Source organism: Aquarana catesbeiana, linkage group LG07, assembly GCF_042186555.1.
Source record: "Aquarana catesbeiana isolate 2022-GZ linkage group LG07, ASM4218655v1, whole genome shotgun sequence".
Lineage (NCBI taxonomy): Eukaryota > Metazoa > Chordata > Amphibia > Anura > Ranidae > Aquarana > Aquarana catesbeiana.
Window position 1 is genome coordinate 89,412,662 of NC_133330.1, and position 21,602 is coordinate 89,434,263.

The 21,602-nt window shown below is 42.7% G+C and overlaps 1 protein-coding gene across 3 annotated transcripts in view; it reads right to left on the reverse strand.

The window, feature by feature from the left end:
• Positions 1–1,512: 1,512 nt before the first annotated feature.
• Positions 1,513–21,602, reverse strand: part of LOC141103162 (cdc42 effector protein 1-like) — a 77,270-nt gene continuing 57,180 nt past the window's right edge. For 2 of the 3 annotated variants that reach the window (XM_073592469.1, XM_073592470.1), the window contains one exon: positions 1,513–9,097. In XM_073592469.1, the coding sequence (XP_073448570.1) occupies positions 8,544–9,097 (554 nt within the window). In that variant the 3' untranslated portion in view covers positions 1,513–8,543. The remainder of the gene's footprint in view (positions 9,098–21,602) is intronic. The other variant, XR_012235259.1, reaches the window with a different exon arrangement.

Here is a 21,602-nt window from a genome sequence, read left to right on the forward strand (position 1 = left end):
CTTCTCTCCTACATGTAAAAATCATCATTTTTTTTGCTAGAAAATTACTCAGAACCCCCCAACATTATATATATATATTGTTTTAGCAGACACCCTAGGGAATAAAATGGTGGTCGTTGCAACTTTTTATGTTACACGGTATTTGCGCAGCAATTTTTCAATGCATTTTATTTGGGAAAAAAACTGTTTCATGAATATAAAAAAAACAAACACTAAAGATAACCCCATTATTTGTATAATGTGAAAGATGATGTTACGCCAAGTAAATAGTTACCTAACATGTCACACTTTAAAATTGCGCACTTGTGGAATGGCGCCAAACTTCAGTATTTAAAAATCTCCATAGGCGAAACAGATCACATGCTGAGTTACAGAGGACGTTTAGTGCTAGAATTATTGCTCTCGCTCCAATGTTCGCGGCGTATGTAACCTGTGTGTATCTGGCTCTGATACACGCCCCTGCTTTTTTCATATAACTATATGGGCAGGTGGATGTAAATGGACTTGTGTCTTTTAAAATCTGCCTTCCTCCAAGTTCTCTCTGTGTCCTTTCCTATTTTTCCAGGCCTAAATGTGACATATCAGAGATAGCCTTATGTAAACGGACATTCAGCAGCCCAAAGATTCAACAGGAGTCCTGCCGTCATAATGCAGACAAAAAAACTGAGCTAGTTTGGATGTCATCAAAGTGACATGTTTCAAGTTTTGCTCTAAGTGAGAAGGGGATCTGTTCATGCATCATCAGCTGAACAAAGTGGAGCGTGCCCGTGCGAAAGGACCTTTAAATGTGGCCGGACTCACACTCAGATTTGGCTCTCTATGAAGCAGAACTAAATTCTTGTTAGCTAAAGATACTAAAACTGGACATGCACATTACAATCAGATTGTACAATCTCCTTTAGATTTACCAATACCTATGTAGTGCAAGGGCCTGCCTGATGATGAATAAATGAAATGGCATGTTTAGGGCCTTCAGGCTAGATAGTTGTTGATAAATCTAAGGTTAAGTGTACAGATAACATATAATACAATTGTAACATCTTTGTCAGTCATTAGTGTATAGACTAGACATGTTTCGTTGTTTCGTTCCGAATTCGTTTTTTAACAAATTTCGACAAATTAGTTAATTCGGAAAAATCCGAATTAATGAAGACCCTTTTAATTAATTTTTCCGTAAATTCGTAAATTCGAAAACTCCAAAATCTGAAATAATGACTAACTAATAATAACTTAACTATTACTAACTATTAAATTATAGGTATTGGAATTTCCTTTCAAATTTGGCTGTTAGTGAATGTAACAAATACAAATTTATCCGAATTTATGAATTATCCGAAATAACGAATGCCGTATCTAAACGAATGGAACTCAACAAATTCATAATAATAAATAACAAGAATAATGATGAAAACTTTTTATTATTATTATTATTTATTATTAATTTGTTCCATTCTATTTGTTTAGATGCAGCATTCGTTATTTCAGATAATTCGTAACTTCGGATAAATTCGTATTCGTTACATTCATTAACAGCCAGATTTGAAAGGAAATTCCAATACCTATAATTTAATAGTTAGCTATTATTAGTTAGTTATTCTTTTGAATTTACGAATTTTCAAATTTATGTATTGCAATCATAACGAATGATCCAAGAAAAAAAATGATTGAAATGAAAATGAAAACAAACACATTTTTTGGCAGTGCACATGTCTAGTATAGATGTGTCATTATCATTTTTGTCCCAAAGTCTAAATATAGTTTCCTGTCTGAACCAAAATTCCAATGTTTTTTGCCATATAGAAAGCCTAAGGCCCCTTTCACACATGTGGACCGTTCATTTCATTAGTTCAGTCACGTTTTTTTAAAGAAAAAAAGGATGACGTTAACATCAGTTTTTCATCAGTTTCCATGAGTTTTTCCTCAGTTTCTCGTCAGTTTTTACATCAGTTTTTTTACATCCACTGCCAATGCAAAAACAGATGCAAAAACTGACTGTTTGTTCGTTTACATCTATTTTTGATCCGTTCTGTTTTTTTAACTGAACAAAAATAGGGCTTTGATCTGTTTCGAAAAATGGATGTTGACAGATGCAGATGTAAACTGATGTAAATGGATGATCATCCGTTTACATCCGTTTTCCCATAGAGATGCATTGATGTCCATTTTAATCCGTCAACAGATGGATGGAAAATGGACAAATGGTCCGCAAGTGTAAATGGGCCTAAAGCAAAACCAAAGCTATCAATTTAACAGTTTAAAAAAAATGGTGTATTCCCGACATGCTGGAAATGTTGTCATATTTGCTTGTGCTCTCAACCAAACTGTCAAACTATCAAATGGCCGATGTCATAGCTGATCACATGTGCAGCACCATGGCAGTTACAGATCAATCAGAGGCTAAAATGCTTCTATTTTCTTCTCTTTGATTGTTAAATATGCAAATTATTGTTGTTACATATGCCGATAAATAAATAGTTGATTCTGCTACAAATCTTGCCAATGAATAGCTTCCCGTGTTCCCTTCCTGTGCTGCATTTCTGCCAGTTACATTGTTCCCAGCTCTCCCTATGGACTACAGAGGAGGAGGTGTTTCTAGCCCTATCCTATGGTGACAATGCTCTTATGATACAGACAGAGCATTGACATCCTAGGACAAGCTGTGTGTTACTGGCAGGATCACTAATAATAAAGGTAAAAAAAACTGAACAAAGAATCCCAAAGCAGCAACCTCAAGACTGGAAAGTTGTAATATATTACATTTTTGTTCTTGGTTTTGAATTCACTTTAGGTTAATATTTCCAGATCCCTCCTAAAACCCAATAAATACTGTGATTGATAAGTCTCGCTGGAGTAAACACCATTGGTATGCTGCTATTAAAAGAACAGTAAAGCTGATATACAAATAAGGCTTAAATAAGAAGACAAAGGAAGAATAATATTTTTTAGGTGTTTAGTTTATCTCTTTGTTACCAGTCCCTCCAGCAATCTCCGTCATCACCTTGAGGCTCTTTCTATAGCTAAATGTCAGAATTAGGTGTCAACTCTACTGCATTCTCTGACTATTACTCTGACATCCAGACTGACAGGAACAATAGCAGCAGCTGCCAATTAACAAGGTAGCAAATGGAAGACCTCAGTTGACCTCTCACCCCTGTCAAAATTCAGGCCAGACGGTGTAGGTAAAGCTAAATAAGGGTGCATATATAAATATTTAAAGCATTTATAAGTAAGTCTGCGCAGATCTAATAATTTTAGATATAATGATTCTTGCATAAGCTAAATCTGCCAGGTTGTCACTTTCTGTTATAGTAATGCGTCACTGCTCTCTGTATACATCGGGGGGCCAGGGGGAGTGGTTGAGATGAATGTGAGGGCTAAGCTACTAACTTTTGATAAAAAGTAAAAATTTACATATCAGTAAAAGACAGTTTAGTTTGTTTAAAACTGCTCTCAAAATTTTTTATCGAAGTTTAAACAGTTCATTTGGGCCAGCTTGGTCAGTCTCCACTACATACAGTTTACTACATGGAGTTCTGGCAGCGGGACCTGCTGTCCAACTCCCGGAACAAAATCGATTTGCCTGAGTGCTGCTCGACCATTCAGAAGAAGTTTTGTATTTGGAGATTGTGATGTCATTCACCTGCATCTCCACCTCAGCCAATCAGAGCAAGCTTTGTATTTATATAAAAAATACAAAGCTCCCTGTGAATGGCTGAGCAGAGCTTAACCAGACTCAATTTTGTTCCAGGTGGAGGTGGAAAAGTGGGCGGATGAAGTCACGATCTCTGATTCAGCCAAACAGAGGAAGCTTTGTATTCATTCATAGAATGCAAAAGTTGCTCTGATTGGCTAAGCAGAGCTCAACCTAATGCTTTATTGTTCTGAGAGTGGGATGGGGCATTCATGTCCAGATGCTGAATCACAGTGGAGTAAACTGTATGTCACTAAGGCTACATACAGTTCATACAGTGCTAACAGCCTATGCATCTTTAGTGAAGTCAATAGTTCATTTGGGCTTGAACAAGTCTGCAAAAAGCAATCTATAGTGACTCTCTTTTCACAGACTGGCAAGGGAGCAGATGACAGGTGTTCTGAATGTGATACTGCTGCCTCCGGAATGCCTCTTTTTTTGGCAGTCAAATGGGCTTTTTCAATGGAAATACCATGTCTTCCACGCCTAGCATTTGTCCTGTAATTTAGGCGGAGCCTTAATGACTTGAACCAGTGGTGGTACTGCCCACCAAATGTGACAGGAGGGCCACAGCATGTGTATACCCGCTGTATGGTTGCCTTTGCAGCTTAAAGAGTAATTGCACTTTTGTTGAGAATAAAACATTCCACTCTTGGTGGTCAATATACACTGCAGGGATTTTAACAAACTTCGTTGCAGATTCCTACCCATTTCTGTTTTGAACAAAAAGCTGTTTGTATTTTTCTTTGTTTCTTTGGATACTAATTCTGAATGGGAGTCAATTTTTTTTATTATTAATCAGCCGATGCACTTGCAATCTTCTAATGAGGAAACATTGCGTTTTCCGCATCCCTTTAGATTTGATTAAACCTTTGGGAGCATTTCAAGAAAAATTACATTTTTGTTGCAGAGGAAGCCTAAAATATGACTTGGATCTTCATGCAGAATTCTGGGAAAATCAGTAAGCCAATCATACAAGCAGAAAATTACATTTTTGGTGTACAGAACACCTCCAGGTTGCTATATTGCATTGAATCTTACAGAAAATGACAGCACCGGAAACTGAAAAGGTAAGGCAATGTTGAATTACATTCAATTACAATATGGCTTGTGTAGCAATTGTACATGAAATATAATTTTTTTTTCACCTGCTATTTTTTCAGCACAAACATGGAATTACCCTTTAAGCCTGCAAGTCCCCCAGCTGCAAGTGTAGACTAGGCTTAAGGCAATTTCAGGCACTTGGAAGTGCAGTCGCTGTAGATCCGAGAGGGACATGCAAGGAAAATAAAAAACAGCATTTTGCATTTTAGCCTGCACCTGATTGGATAATAAAATCAGCAGAGCTTCCCCTCATTTCAGGTCTACCTCTCAGATTTACATCGACTGCACTTCCAAGTGCACTCTCAGTGCAATTTCAAGTGCATTTTGCACTTATAGTTTGCACTTGTAGTGCTAGTACATCGAACACCAACCCCCCCCCCCCCCCCCCCGACTGACAATGCTGCTGTCCAAAGGTGTCTCTGTTGCTCCTCAATCCAGAGTGTAGGAAAATACAGGAGGAATGTTACCTGCCAGTTCACCAGGTGAAAACAGGAAAAGAAGCCTGAAAATGAAAACGAATGCGATCACCCCATCTATTGATTGGTAAGCTGCAATATAATACATTTTGGGTTTAATACTGCTTTAGTCTTGCAGACAGGAGGAACAAAGTGATGACTTTATCAGTATGATAATTTTTCTCCACTGTCGAATCAACAGGCCATATGTTGGTAACTACACTGTGCTATTTAAGTGCAGCAAAGTGAATTTAGAAACCTGGCTATGCTGCCAAAGATGTCTAGTTCATAAGGCTGGTATCAATATATCAAAATGTGCTCACCTCTATAAAAGATGTCTAGTTCATAAGGCTGGTATCAATATATCAAAATGTGCTCACCTCTATAAAAAAGTACAGTTTAATAAATACAGCAATATTTTATAGAGTTACAAAGTATCATACGTTGTAAGTCCTGTGGTCCAGCTAAGGCCCCTTTCACATTGGGTAGACTCCGTTTAGAGTCCGCCTGCTCAGCAGGGAATCTGCCCGCTGATCTCCGCTGAGCTGGAGGATGTATTGTCCACGTCAGCTCTGCTTATGCAGTGGGGATACAGACACAGCTGACTTTTATGGGCGGTCAGATGTAAACGGACTGCCTGTCTGTTTACACCCAACAGCCATCCGACATATCCCCATTCGTCTGTTTTTAGTGGATAGGATTGGTTTTTGGTGGGTGTCAACGGACACGTGTCCGCTGACACCAACCGCTCCATAGAAACTGGAAGGCGGACCCAATCGGTCCACCCGTGTGAAAGGGGCCTAAGAAATTTATGTTGCAAAGAAATGATCATGACTTTCCACATACAGCAGCTGACCTAGTGAGCCTGAAGAATACCCATAATAACCTGTAATCAGGACTGTATCAAATTCACAGACACAGCCCTGTTTGCAGAGTACAAGTAAAAAAGGCGCAATGCAGGTATACCTCAAATAACTGTTCCTAAATAGTCCAATGGCAGGATGGGTATATATAAATATATATACAAGAGGAAGTCAGTCAGGGCTGCCACCAAAAAAAGACCAGAAGCGAGGTCCAATAGGCTAAAAGATAAACAAGGAAAAGGGGCGCCTCTGAGTATATATCAATAAACATTTAGTTCAACAAACAATATCCACTCACATGGAAGGGTGTGGATAGGTCTCCAGATGGCACTTCTGTGTTATTTTAACCCATCCCAACCCGGAAGTGCCATCTGGAGACCTGAGGGAGCCCCTGCTGTGTCCAGCTACCACTATCCATCCTCGCCAGGATCCGATGTGGGATCAGCACTGCACGGACTTGCTGAGACTTGTGGTCCTCCAGTTTTTCCTCTGCTCAGAGACGCACCGGAACGTAACACTACAGTCTTCCATGTGAGTGGATATTGTTTGTTGAAATAAATGTTTATTGATATATACTCAGAGGCGCCCCTTTTCCTTGTTTACCTGTTTGCAGAGTGCTTGACGATGTACTGATACTTTTCTAATTGAGGATCATTGAATAAAAATCTTGAATGTTTAGCCGCTACCTCAATTAGAATTCATTTTGTCTAGAATGTGCCAAAGTATACTTCTTTTTTGGATACTAAGACTGGTTTAAAGTGGTTCTAAATTCAAAAGGTTATATACATAAATTTTCTGCATTAAGGTAAAAAATGCTTGTCCTAGCCCCATCCCTAAACATACACCTGATGCCAGTACAAAATCCGTTGTCGGAAATTCCGATGTGTATACACAAATCCGACGGACAAAGTGCCACGCATGCTCAGAATAAATAAAGAGATGAAAGCTATTGGCCACTGCCCCGTTTATAGTCCCGACGTACGTGTTTTACGTCACTGCGTTCAGAATGATCGGATTTTCCGACAACTTTGTGTGACCGTGTGTATGCAAGACAAGTTTGAGCCAACATCCGTAGAAAAAATCCTAGGATTTTGTTGTCGGAATGTCCGAACAAAGTCAGACCGTGTGTACGGGGAATAAGGAAACACAAATCTCTTTACAGGTACAACAGTTCACATGTACGTATGAATTTCAGGTATGCATTTAGCTGTTAGCCTGGAGTTCAATTGTCAAAAACAAGCTCACGTTGTTACCCTATGAAGAGGATGTTTGACATTCACTGTCCAATAGGTAGGACAGAAAAGGCCAATCATTTGAGGGTTTTGGCATTTCTAGTGGGATGCTCAGAGGACCTATAGATTTTAATATTTCTGGACCCAGTAACAGTAGCAGAGAAATGAAAACATATTTAGTTGCTACTTATTATGTCTTTCCACCATACCATATAAAGGTGCAGACATCGCCATGTGATGAAAGTAAAAAAAAAAAAACGTAGTGTACATTAGCAGCTCCATTTGATGATACTTAACCTAATATTTCTTTCACAATGTTCCTTAACCATTAAGAAAAGTCCAATGGCAAATGCACCATGAACACAATATAGCTTTTAACTATACCGTTTTTTTTTTTCTCTCCTTTTTCTTTCATCTCTACGTGTCTCAATATTACCTTCCTGATTTTGTAATGCTCATTGTCATCAGGGGTGCTGTCCTTATTTGTCAACCAAAGCCAAGATTTTCCACAAGTGGTTTCCTTTGTAATGTATAAATCATTTCTACTCCCACTCCTTCCCTTTTAAAATGTTGTAAAGCTTCTCTCTGTTACTAAGCAAGTGCACAATTAACAGTAAGAGAAGCAATGTATTTTTTACATTTTAGTGAGTGATCTGAAAATGTCTAGATGTGAAAATTTCAAAGAAATCATGGCCAGAACACATCATATGAATATAACTAGAAGGTCATTTGCACCAGAACATTAATCATTTTGGACCGTGCGGGATGAAGATTATGGAAAATAGGATTAATATGGAACTTTCCACTGAGGCAACTGAAGGCAGTGCATTAAATTTTGCGTGACTGCAAATTCCACTGCTCAGAATATTATAAGAGAGATGCAATGTATGATGATAAATATAGAAGCCTAGTATTCCATGAATGCTTCAAAACTACCCAATATAAACATATGTGGTTAAAGTGGAGTGAAGAAAGGACATTTCAAAGGAAGAGTCCGTGCTCAAAATCATGTTAAAATGGAAAAATACAATTTATAGAGCCATCCTTTTATTCCAGAAAGGTTCTGTATTTTCAAGAATGTCTACATTTCTTTTTCAGAACCATTTGCATTCTCCAGAGTCTCATAGTTCAGAAGTGCCTCCCTGCTTCCTTGTTCTGATTTGGTAGTTCTTGAGAGGTTCCTTATTTTCAAGAATGTCTACATTTCAATTTCAGAACCATCACCATCACCATCTCCAGAGTCCCATAGATCAGCAGTGACTCCTCTGCTTCCTTGTTCTGATCCAGTGATTCCACTGTCTGTATCCATCTCCATATCCTCGGGTATGGTTGCTGGTTCCCAACATGCAAGACCTTTAGGTTCTTGGACTTGGATATCACAATATGATTGGTTTACCTCCATTGTGCCAATGTTCTTAGCTATGTTAAGATGAAATGGGTCATCATTGGTTGTTGGTATGAATGGATCACTGAAGCCACTGGCACCCTCAGTTTTCTTGGGAGTATCGCAGAAGCTAATCCCTTCCAGGAACTCGGTAAGCGAAGGTCCGAAGTCCATAACCAAGGATTGCATGGAGTCACAGTGCCACAGACTGCTAGAAAGCTCCACAGGAACAGTACAGACACTGACATCCTCTCTATCTGGTACCCCAGAGCTAGCCCAGTCATCATCTGGTTTCTGAGAGCTGGTGTCCTCTGACTGATCCTCAGAGCTAGAGAGTCGAGGCATGGTGTAGTATCCAGATTTCAGACCTGAAAATATAAACAGATCCTGTTATCATTTGTATTATAATTAATAAATTAAAGTTTAATACAGAGTTATAATTGCTAAATTCCAGGGTGACACAAATAAATGCAGCTCTCTACTCATTAAAGTACATTTCTAAAATACATGAACATTTTCCATGTTTTATCCATTTAGAACCCCTGTTTTCACAGAAAAATACCCCTTGATGTACTAGAAATGCCCTCAGATCCCAAGTCCTGTTGGGGACTGACAACAGCAGAATTTTTGTGGACTGAGTGGTTTCAGCCCTCCACAGCTGCCTTTTTGTAAACTACTAAATCCCTCCCCACTCCCCTTATTGTTACAACCTAAGAACTAATTGTCTAGGTCTAGGATAACAACTGGGCAGGCTAATTAGACTCTGTAAAGCAGTGATTCTCAACTCCTGTCCTCAGGACCCACCAACAGGCCAGGTTTGCAAGATAACTGAAACACATCACAGGTGATATCATTTGCTGCTCAGTGATTGCAGTGTTCTAGTCTGCATCTATCCAAGGTGATACTTAAAATCTGGCCTGTTAGTGGGTCCTGAGGATGGGAGTTGAGAACCACTGCTGTAAGGTAACATAGGTAGTGTGCACAGGGCATGGGATAGCTTTGAATCTCTAACATATTCAACAAGTATTTTTTGGGCTTATTGAGCTGATATAAACAACACTTTCAATAGTATATATAACAGACCAAAGTGGAGCAAATAAGTAAAGTTCATTGTTAGGGTTTTCATAAATTCTAATAGATTGGTCAATGTGTTTTTTAAATTAAATTATTGTGGTTCTATAAATATCATTACATCATTAAAGAGTCTCACTAGTAGTTAATAAAGCTTGTTAAATTCCCCCCAAAGGACCCTGTGCACATAGCACTTGTCACCATTAAAACTGATGCTGTGGATCGTAAGCAGTGTTGTAGGATAGCTGGCCCCTTCCCCTGCCTATCAAAATCTGACAACTCTGGACAAAGGAGGTGGGCTTCTGACTGACTGCACAGAGGAGAGGAGGCAGTGGAGACATAGAACACACACAACCTGTGCAGCTCTCGCTGCCTCTAAGTCAGTGATTCTCAACTCCTGTCCTCAGGACCCACCAACAGGCCAGGTTTGCAAGATAACTGAAACACATCACAGGTGATATCATTTGCTGCTCAGTGATTGCAGTGTTCTAGTCTGCATCTATCCAAGGTGATACTTAAAATCTGGCCTGTTAGTGGGTCCTGAGGATGGGAGTTGAGAACCACTGCTCTAAGTGCTTAATGTAAAATGAAAAATAAAATTTTACTGGGACTCTGATTATTATTTGATTGGAGTACCACCCATCAGTAGGGTAGGGTGTATTCACAATGCATATTAGTGAATAAATATAAATACAAATAAAAAGAAATAAAACGTGAACACAGGCCATACTCTCAGAAGGAATTTATTGAATAAAACAGCACAGCGGTGTGCATGTGAAACAATGTGGCCATCTCCATATAGTGCAGTATCCCTCTAAAATACAGTCACTCTCTAAATTGCAGGGCCCATCCCACCTCTAAAACAATGCCCCCCCCTAAAAGGTTACTGAAAACCCACCCTCACTAATACCTAGCCCCCAGTGATCCTACCTAAAACCTTCCCTAGGTGCTGGCACAGCCCCGCTGCAACCACTACCGTTGAACAGGCTCCCCAGATGTTACCGTTATATATTGCACCTGAACTCTACCACTTGGCTAGCTGAATGGAGAACCAAATCTATGAATCCCTAGGAACTGAGCCCGGAGAGCTCTGCACCCTAAACCCCAGTGGGCGGATGTGGTGAGCACCTCCATACTAGGTCTCCCAGGGAAAGGCCAATCCACAATGTGCATGATTGTTTCCATGTAGACAATGTGGACCTTCCCAGAATATGGGTAACCGAGGAAGTCCAAGGCCTGAGTATATGTAGCGCTTCAAGTCACACAGTCAGTAGAAAACTGAATCTGAAAATCACAGTGAGTAGAATACTTGTGTAATGAGCATGCATGTTACATTGCATCCGATCCTGCCAGTACACAGCTGGGTCCAAGCACGCTGGGTACCTCAGACGTTTCTTCTGATATGATCGGTCTGCAGTTGCTAAGAGTACTCACAGTCCCGCTTCCTCCGATAAGGGCTTGGTGTAGATTGGAGTCCTCCAGTCCCAGAATCGTGATCTGCTGGCTGGGTAGCAGTGACAGCGCAGTGTTGTATGTTTAAACAGCTAATGCAGTGCAGCTGACTCCTCTGTGGGTGCCAATTAGACACATTTGCCATGTTATCACACACTCTCGTTAAGGAAGGAGGATATGTCCAGCATGTCCAGCATTACAGCCTTGAAAAGCCGTGAAAAGTAACAGCTGGGTGGATCAGAATTGTAGCCAGGCGGTGGAGAGATAATCAAGAGTTTCCACAGCATTGGACAGAGTACAAGTCTCTAAGGTTCACTGAGGATCTCCATGACCAACTTATGGCCAAGGTGTGTGGTGCTGCGGGGGATGAGGGGAGAGCCTTCTGTTCCTAGGTCTGGTCTATCAACATATGTTTCGTTCCACTCCCCGGAACTTCGTCAGGATATCTGAGAGGCAGAGCAGAGAGTGGTGACTGACAGTTACTGCTCTCCACTCTGAGGAGACTGAGCAATCAGAAGTCATGTGATCGCTCAGTTCTCAGTCTCAGAGCTGATGTGGGACAGATGTAGCATCACACCAATGTTTCAGCATAGAGGTCAGTATGTGTGTTTGTTTTTTTTAATAATCTTCTATAATCTCCTTTAAAGCTGAAGGTTGAGCAGCTGTCTTCTGGTGCTGTGAAGGTTAACAGCAGCAGCAACTACTGAGAAAAGTTGTGAAACCCGTCTCCTTCTGTTCTCTCTACCATTCACAGAACTTCTGTAAAAGGAGGAGGAGGAGCAGTTTAATAACAAGACCTTTTTTATCTATTCGCAGAACATAATGCATTGTGGGACTGTAGTATTATCAGATCTGTAAATGTCCAAGAGAGCAGTAGGGGCAGGCGGGTGGTGCAACTTTTTTTTTTTAGCAGCTGCTGCTGTTAACTGTCACAGCGCTGAACGTCAGCCACTCAAGGCAGTATCTAGCGGCTATTAAGAAGATACCGAGGGGTGTTTTTTAACAGATGCGGCCGCCTGAAGGTAATGGGATTGTCATGAATCTGCATGTTTGGCTTCCTGTGTGCTTCTTGCCGTGTGCTCTACGCCTGATTCTGTTTACCGTTCTTGTCTGCTTCATACCCTGACATTTGGCGTGTTCTTTGACTATCCCTGTCTGCTCGTTGCACTGACCTTTTGGCTTATCTCCTGACTATCCCTTGTTGTCCCAGTCTGCTGCTTCCTCTCTACCCTTCAGTAGCCTACTGTGAGCTGGGAGACCCTGGGGGCCGCGACCTGGAGCCAGATGCAGCAAAGTCCATCCCCACCATTAGGGGCCCTTGTGAACACCTGCAGGCTCTTAGTCTCAGCACCCTGGGGAATCTTATGCTCTAGCTCCAAAAAATGTTTTTTTTGATAGATGGAACTACCTGCTAAACTTTAGCTTTAAATTCTAACCAAAATGTCTAAATACAAAGAGATATGTGTATTCTCACTTGATTATTTTTTTCCAGATCTGTGCAGTAATTCAGCATGAAACTCCACCTTTGTACAGAAGTTCCCTGTAATGAAGACCAGTCACTGCTGCTCTCTCATCTTGCACATGGTGACTAATCTTGTATCTGCCTTCTTTTGAAGTTCTTTGCAGGCAGCCTGTAGTGCGTGGAGCTTGCTGACCCCTCCCACAGCACGGTGCAGCACCACTACTTTTTAAGGTAATATCTCAGTGTGTAAAGGCATGTGTCACACATAAAGTGGGTGGTAATCATTTGTGACTATTGAGAAATATATTTAAATGAAGGTTTTTGTGCCTGGAGTCCAGCTTTAAGTCCTTCCTCCTCCTAAGCCCAGACCCATCCATTCAGTAGTCCACCACCAGAATCTTAACAGTCAATGAAGGCTCTCCTCTGGGATTGTTAAATAATAGAGGGGGCAGGGCTGATGCCAGAGGACTCAGCCTAATGAGGGTAGAAGTTAAAGTGTTACTAAACCCTAGTTTTTTTTACATTACATTAAAATAACAAACATGTCATACTTACCTGCTCTGTGCAGTGCTTTTGCACAGAACAGCCTAGATTTCTTCTTGGGGCTTACACTGTTGGTCCTGGCTCCTCCCTCCTGCCGGGTGCCCCCCAGGTTGCAAGCAGCTTGCTCTAGGGGCACCCAAGCAGGCATGCTCCCAAGCCGCAGCTCTGTGTGTCCATTCACACACGGAGCCACGGCTTGGCCCCACCGCCTCCGTCTCCTGATTGGCTTACTGTCTGTGATTGACAGCAGTGGGAGCCAGGGGCTCATGCCCCCACCAAAAGCCAATCAGAAGTGCAAGTCCCCGAACAGCCAAGGTTCTCGTGGACTTTTCTGGATCAAGAGGGGCTCAGGTAAGTATTAGGGAGAGTCGGGGGGAAGCTGCTGCACACAAAAGGTTTTTTACCTTCATGCATAGAATGTATAAAGGTAAAAAAAACCCTGTGCCACTTTAAGTTCCTGTATATGTCTTGGGCCTGGAATCCTAGGGCGCCACAGGGACACAGAAACCAACCTGAAATGTAATGCAGCTTTTAGTACAAGGTGCCTGCACTTCAGCAGCTTGGTAAATTTGACAATGCTTAGAACCTGACAGGTTGACTTTAATTGATGTAAAATAAATTTACAAGAGACAAGTGCTATGAAATCTACTCTAAAGTCAGACAGTTAATAAACACAAGATACTCTGAAATGTTAAAATCAGACTCCTTGGGGCACCACAGAAACATTCTAAACTCATGTCTCGGTTTAACTCCTAAACCCAGAATGTGAGCCTCTAGAGCAACCTCTAGTGGTTCTCAACTCCCGTCCTCAGGACCCACTAACAGGCCAGATTTTAAGTATTACCTTGGGGAGATGCAGACCAGAATACTGCAATCACTGAGCACCAAATGATATCACCTGTGATGTATTTCAGTTATCTTGCAAACCTGGCCTGTTGGTGGGTCCTGAGGACAGGAGTTGAGAACCACTGCTCTAGAGAGTGTTTCATTCCAACTAATTGCTGATGTGGGTTATTCGTCTTACATATGCCATCTGTATGGACAATGGCATTTGCTTTACATAAATAGCATTTATAGCCTAAGCATTCATTGAACTTTTTTGCCAGCAGGTGGAAGCACCCCACTGCCGGAAGAGAGGAGGATCTTTGCAGGCTTCAAAATCTTCCAGCCTTAGGTAGCAGTGGGTATGTTGAGTAGTTAGGTCACACTGTGTGTGGAGCCCATACGTATAGGTTAGGGAAGGAAACTATTACAGTTCCATAAACCTTCAGATTCTGCTCTGATACTCCCACCAGACATTTTCCAATAAATTGCCATGGAAATACCACTTTCTACAGTTTTTCTATGTGGACAAATAACCACAAAGCTCCAGCTCGATCCTCTTTTTCTGCGGCCGGTGAGTGATGATCTCTCTCCCAGTTGACCACGCCGTTAACAATATGGATGCCAGTGGGATGATGTCATTGCTCTATAGCAGTGGTTGTCAATTTATGAGCTAAAATGTGGCCCCTTACATCACCAGGGAGCCACACATAATGTTCAATATATGTAATGCTTGAGAAGACTGTCAGAAACTGCAAATCTAATAGAGGAAATGAGGGTCAGGGAGTGTAAACATGTTACATTTTTGGCTGGGGTATGCTACAGAAGACAATACGAAACTTGAAACCGCAGGTTGGGAACCAAAGCTCTAAGGGATTATAAGATGGTGACCAGTGGACCAATAATTTAGGAGCATTGTTGACCTCCACAGGACACACAGACTATCCAGAGCTGTGGTCACGTGTCTACATAGAAAAACTTATAAAAAAAGGATTTACGTGGCGATTTATAAGAAATTGACTGTGGGGAATATAAGAGCAATGGGGAGGTAACATTTAAAGCAGAACTTTACTCTCTAAATAAACAGCACCTATTTTTAATCCTTATGCTGCTAGCATTAGTAAATAGATAGGAAGGTACTGTATATTATATGTACTTGTTAATTTGTTTTTGTTTTTTACATTTCTTCAGTTGCTTCCTGGTTTCTGGCCTTGGCCAAAATGATGTCATACATCCCAGGAATCCCAGGATTGGCATTTGTTTTTCTTTCATCTGGAAGAGGGGAGGAGGGGTTCTCTCAGCTACGCACACTCACATGTCTGCCTGAGCTAAGGGCGGATGGATTCCAGGAAGTAAATGCTACATAAATCATCTGTCCTTACTCAAGATGGCTGCGGCTAGGGGGTGTTTGTCTAAGCGATTTCTCAACAAAATAAAGATGGCTGCGGCTAGAAAAACTAGGGGATGTTTTTCTAAGTGATTTCTCAACAAAATAAAGCATTGAGACATGGATGGATGGGGGAGTTTTCTTTGAATATTAAAAATGAATTAAATAGTGTTTTTAGTTGTGTGGCTCAGATACAGTTTAGTTCTGCTTCATCAGGTGGCTTATTATGTAGCTGTTCCTTCTACTTCTACTCTAGGTTCAATATTTTTTAAATAAGAAAAATAACTGGCTATTTAACATATAAGAGCCAATTCACAAAGTAAAGAGACCAGAATAAAGATCTTTTTTTTAAATAAATGACAGTTATCGTTAGTTGAGTCCAATGAGGTTTGACAATTACAGTCACATTGTTTAAAATACACATCCTTATCTTTGTGGTAAAGTTTTGTGAACTGAGCCTACACTACGCCTACAGTTGTTGTTCTGCATGACCCATCAGTTACAGGGTCCAAGCTGCTCTTTACACCACATCAATAAATATTTGAGGTCTGCATTAACAGAATAACATGGCCTGACCTAAATTCAGCCAAAAAAAAATCCAAAGGTATCTACATATAATCCATAAATTTATCTACAAACAAATTTATAGTACAAAACTTAAAGAGATTGTAAAGTCATAAGGTTTTTATCCTAATGCATTCTATGGGGTGTGGCCAACTACCGGGATGTGAGCAAGCAGCTTACCTGTCTCGCTCCTATCCTGGCTTGATCCTGCTGACCCGATCGCTCCTGTGGGAACCTTCCAGCCTCCTTACCCTCCTGAGACCCCTGGGAACATCCGAAGATGGTAAATACGGCCCTGGAGGATATCGCTGCTGCTCTCCTCGTGTGAACCACAGCAAAATGGCGCTGGCCAGCCTCATGGACGGGATCACAGCGAGCAAGCCTTCATCTTCATCCGCAGCAGTGCCACACAAACCAGGGAAGGGTGAGTCACAAAACCCCCATGCTTCTAGCCCTGATGATCCGCTGCTGTTCTCACAGCCTGAGGACACAGTTCATCTCTCCCCCAGCGCTGACCATGCTGACACAGGCCCTGCAGAACCCACGCTGACACAGATCATGGAGGCTATTCAGCACAGCCACGCTTCCCTTACCACTCATAGACTCCATTAGATCAGATCTATCCTTCCTGAAACAAGATGTACATAACCTCCGCCATAGAGTGACCAACGCAGAACAACGCATAGGTGATTTGGAGGATGACACACATCCTTTACAGGCCTCTGTTAGAGAATTACGCCTAACCCAAGATTATACCACTGATAAGTTAACAGAAATGGAGGACTGCCTGAGGCGTAATAATCTGCGTTTTTTGGGCTTTCCAGAGGGTTCAGAGGGCATGGCCCCTGAGGCTTTCATGGAGCGGTGGCTGATATCTACTTTTGGCATCTCCACCTTCTCTCCACTATTCACCATAGAACGAGCACAAAGAGTTCCCCCTACGCCCTTCATCTATTGGGGCACTGCCACATGCCATGCTCATCAAACTACTACACTTCAGGGCTGCCCGATCAAAGGGCCGCATATCCTTCAATGGCAATGAAATTACTATCATCCTTGATTTCTCAGTGACTACACAGAAACACAGGGCTACTTTCCTGGCCATCAAAAAGAGACTGCGAGACCTCCAACTACCCTATAGCATGCTATATCCTGCACGGCTGAGGATCATTCATAAAGGAAAGGCCTACTTCTTCACAGATCCGAAAGAAGCAGCCCACTGGGTGGATATCTTGGGACCTCCTGATCAGCGACACCAGCAACGGAGAGCCCCTCCTCGCTGACCTATTATTCACAGAGAACGCTTGCCCATTCATCCGAGTGCCTGATGAAGCATTACCTTCTGCTGCCATCCACTAACCAGACATGACTAGTCCTGGGTAACAGTCGCAATAATTTTCTTGCTATTATGCTACTGAGGTAAATGTCATATCCTGTAGGGCCTGGGTCACCTACCATAATTTACTGCGGGCACAGATAGAGCCCAACTGTTGCGAACTCTATCGCCACCCACTGCGGTGTTGATTACAGTGTTGATTATGGAACTACACCATGCCCCCCATGCTCTATGGTTTTGTTTTTGGGATCAAAGCCCCCAAGTGTTCAGGGTTGGGGGGCTGGGAGGGCTAGGAATGTTTCTCGTTTTTGGAAACTGTTCCTTACTTTTCTATTATTTTTTGTGTCTTTTTTTCTCCATGGTTTTTGGCAGGATCAACCACCATGGTATCCAGTCTACAGCTGTAAGAGAACTGCTACTCCTGCCCATCTATGCAGTGTTTTCAGTGACTCATGGTAGTTCAGGGCCACAGGTTTATAACATATGGCTAGCCTCACTGCAATGCAGGATATATTCTTCTTTATGGTATATGTTGTATGATTATGGCTAAACTACGTGTGATCTCATGGAATGTTAGGGGGCTTAACTCCAAGATAAAACATTCACTGATGTTTGAGTACCTGGCACGACACAACCCCCATGTGATCTTTCTCAAGGAAACTCATCACCATGGCTCCAGAGTAATGGCTCTAAAAAGGGCGAAGATAGCTTACGCCCTACACTCCACGTATTCCACGTACTCTAGGTGCACTTTTGTCTTCATAGCTAAATCAGCTCCTGTTACTATTAAGCATATTAGGCTAGACCCCGGTGGCTGCTACAAAATTGTGGTATTAGAACTCCTTGGTAAACCATACACAGTGACTAGCCTGTAAATCCCACCACACTTTACTAAACAATTCTTTGATCATGTACTCACTTCCATCCTAGCAATTGCAGAAGGCCCTTTATTGATAGCTGGAGATTATAATACGGTCCTTGACAACTTTCTTGACAGATTTTGATGCTCTACTGTTCCCCCCACTCCCCTAGGCACTTATCTGACCCAATATGACCTAGTAGAGGCCTGGAGATGGAAACATGCGGATGGGAGGGAATATTCCTGTCAATCTGATTCTCATGGTACACTGTCACGTATTGATTTATGTCTGCTATCTTCTGATTTACTCGGCATTGTGAGTGATGTCAGATACCTCCCAAGGGCGGTGTCTGATCATTCTTCAGGCGGTGGACCTGGCTCTGGGAGTATCGTCCTCCCTTCGCGTGTGGCGGCTGAGCCCTCTATGGCTAGCGGACCAGGCTGTCACAGTTTGGGGAACGGCTGATATGCGTTCCTACTGGGCCACCAATGCACAAAGTGCGTCCATCCCTGTGGTCTGGGATGCCTTCAAGGCTACCATGCTTGGCTCATTTGCTGCAGCCATAGGGCAGGCTCGCAAGGCGTCTCAGTCCAGACTGGTGGGTGCAGAAGAGGAGCTTCGAGTGGCAGAGGTGGTCTGCATCCCCTACACCTGAGAAACACGCTGTCTGGGAGGCCAGGGAGTTAGGCATAGTGCTACTTGAACAAACCCAGAAAAAACTGCTATATCAAAATCAGCGACTCTCTTCGAATTTGGCGACAAAAACAGTCGCCTCCTAGCTTACCTGTCTAGGCCTGACTATCAGCCACGTACCATCCTCAGAATTAAGAACTTAGAGGGCATAATAGTGGAACAAATGAAGGAAGTAGAGGAGGCTTTTATTACATTTTACTCCACTCTATGTTCCACTAGGACCTATGTTCTACTATCCTGGAACTAGACGATTATTTGCAGGATATCTCACTTCCAAAATTGCTGGATTCTGAGGTTTCATTGCTTGAAGCCCCCTTAACGACCGATGAAATAGGTCACCCAGTCATTTGCTAGAAATAAGACACTAGGGTTGGACGTATTCCCCATAGAATGGTATATGCAATATAGAGAACTACTGATTCCACATCTACTCAGGGTATACAACTATGCCCTGAAGACAGGACAGCTACCACTTTCTATGTCTGAGGCGCTGATTGTTCTTATCCCCAAACCTCACATGGACCATTTTCTCTGCAAATCATACCGACCGATCTTCCTAATTAACTCGAATATAAACATTTTAGCCAAAGTACTTGCCCAAAGATTGAATACGGTTATCACTACTGTCATTGGAGCGGATCAGATGGGATTTATCCCTGGAAGATCTACTTCAATTAATCTACGATGGCTCTTTACCAACATGCAGGCCACTCATGGCTCAATGGGCTCCAGGGCTGTTTTAGCCCTGGATGCCAATAAGGCCTTTGATTTGGTCGAATGGCCATATGTACAAGAAGTCTTGGCAAATTTGGATTCAGTAACACATTTATTAAATGGGTTCAATTATTATATCACAAACCTACAGCTAGATTGATAGTCAACACAACTATCTCTGACCCATTCCGATATGCAGACAGGGGTGCCCTCTGTCGCCACTACTATTTGTAGAGCCACTGGCAGGGCTGATCAGGTCTTGTGGGGCGGTGGTGGGACTGACGATTGGGGGCCTAGAAGAAAGGTTGTCCTTATATGCGGACGACATGCGGATATATTTGGCGGACCCCCAGTCATCACTCCCCACTCTACTGGATCTTATTCGGCACTTTGGGCACTTTTCTGGCTTTCAGGTAAACTGGGACAAATCCCTGTTGTTTATACTGGACCAATCCACCTCAATTACACTACCACCCTCATGCCCATTACAAATTGTTCATACCTTTCGGTAGGTATTGAGATACAGCGGCCTATCTCCTCATACCGCAAAATTAATCTAGATCTACTCATCAGTAGAATGAGGAACATGCTTAAAACTTGGGCCAATCTTCCCCTGACAGTGCTGGGTAGAATAAATATTTTTAAAATGATCTTTTTACCATGCTTTTTATATATTCTGAGTAACTTCCCAATATACATTCCCAAAAGCAAATTCAAAGAAATTGACACAATTCTTGCTAAATTTATGTGGGGGGAGGTGTAGCTAGAATAGCAAAAGATACGTTACAGTTACCACTTTTGGAGGGGGGATTGGCACTCCCTTGCCTCCAAATGTATTATTTGGCCTCACAATTGGCCCATGCCCATTGGTGGTTCTACCCCGAGGAGAACAATGTGGCTACAGCATTGGAGGCGGCCATCCTCACCTCCTATGAATCTCTCCAGAATCTAGTACATCGCCTATCCACTAGGGGACGGGAGGAAATTTCTATTTATGACCCTACGGATATTCAAGCTTTCGAAGCTACTACCGTCCAATACACATACTACGTATTCACCTAACGCTCCACTATGGGGAAACCCGAGTCTACCACAATTCTTCCGTAGAACAGACGGTGGGTTCTGGTTCAAGAAAGGAGTTATGCCGCGTACACACAAGCGGACTTTCCGGCATACTTGGTCCGACGTTCTTCCCGCCGGACTTTCCGGCGGACTTTTTGAACGGACGGACTTGCCTACACATGACCGGACTTTCCGGCAGGATAGGTCCGCCTGTCTTTCCGACGGACTTTCGCCGGAGTTACGGCGGACTTTCAGAATGAACGGACTTGCCCACACACGGACAAGTTCGTTCATTTTGAACGTGACTCGGGTACGACGGGACTAGAAAAGGAAGTCAACATCACCCGGTGACCACGCCCCCTAAAACGTCACAGTCCCAGCATGCCCAGGGTCTGTGACGGCATAAGGGGACTGAGTCTCCGCCTATGTAAGTCACATCGGAGCTCTCAGAGAGCATTCCAGCCGGAGAGACTGTCGTGTCAACATGGGAAGAAGACAAGAAGCCCAGAAGCCCAGAAGCCAGAGGCCAGAAGTCCGGACCTCCGCTGGCAAAAGGGCGGCATGAAGACAGCGGAGGAGCTGGCAGAAGAACTCGAACACCGGGAGAAGAGGCCAGAGGGAGCGGAGAAGAACCAACCGGACGCCAGAAGAAGAGGAACCGGAGGGACCCCCGAAGTCGGAAGAAGACCCCCGAAGCCGGAAGAAGACCCACCCCGGAGCTGTCTAATAAATTACTTCAAAAACTTGTGTAGTGTGTTTTATTATTGACACTTTTTCCCTAGGTATATGGGTAGGGGTACCATGTACCCCATACTCATTCACCAAGGGTGGGGGGCCGGGATCTTGGGCTCCTCTTATTATAGGGGGCTCCCGGATTCCGATAAGCTCCCCGCCCGCAGACCCACAA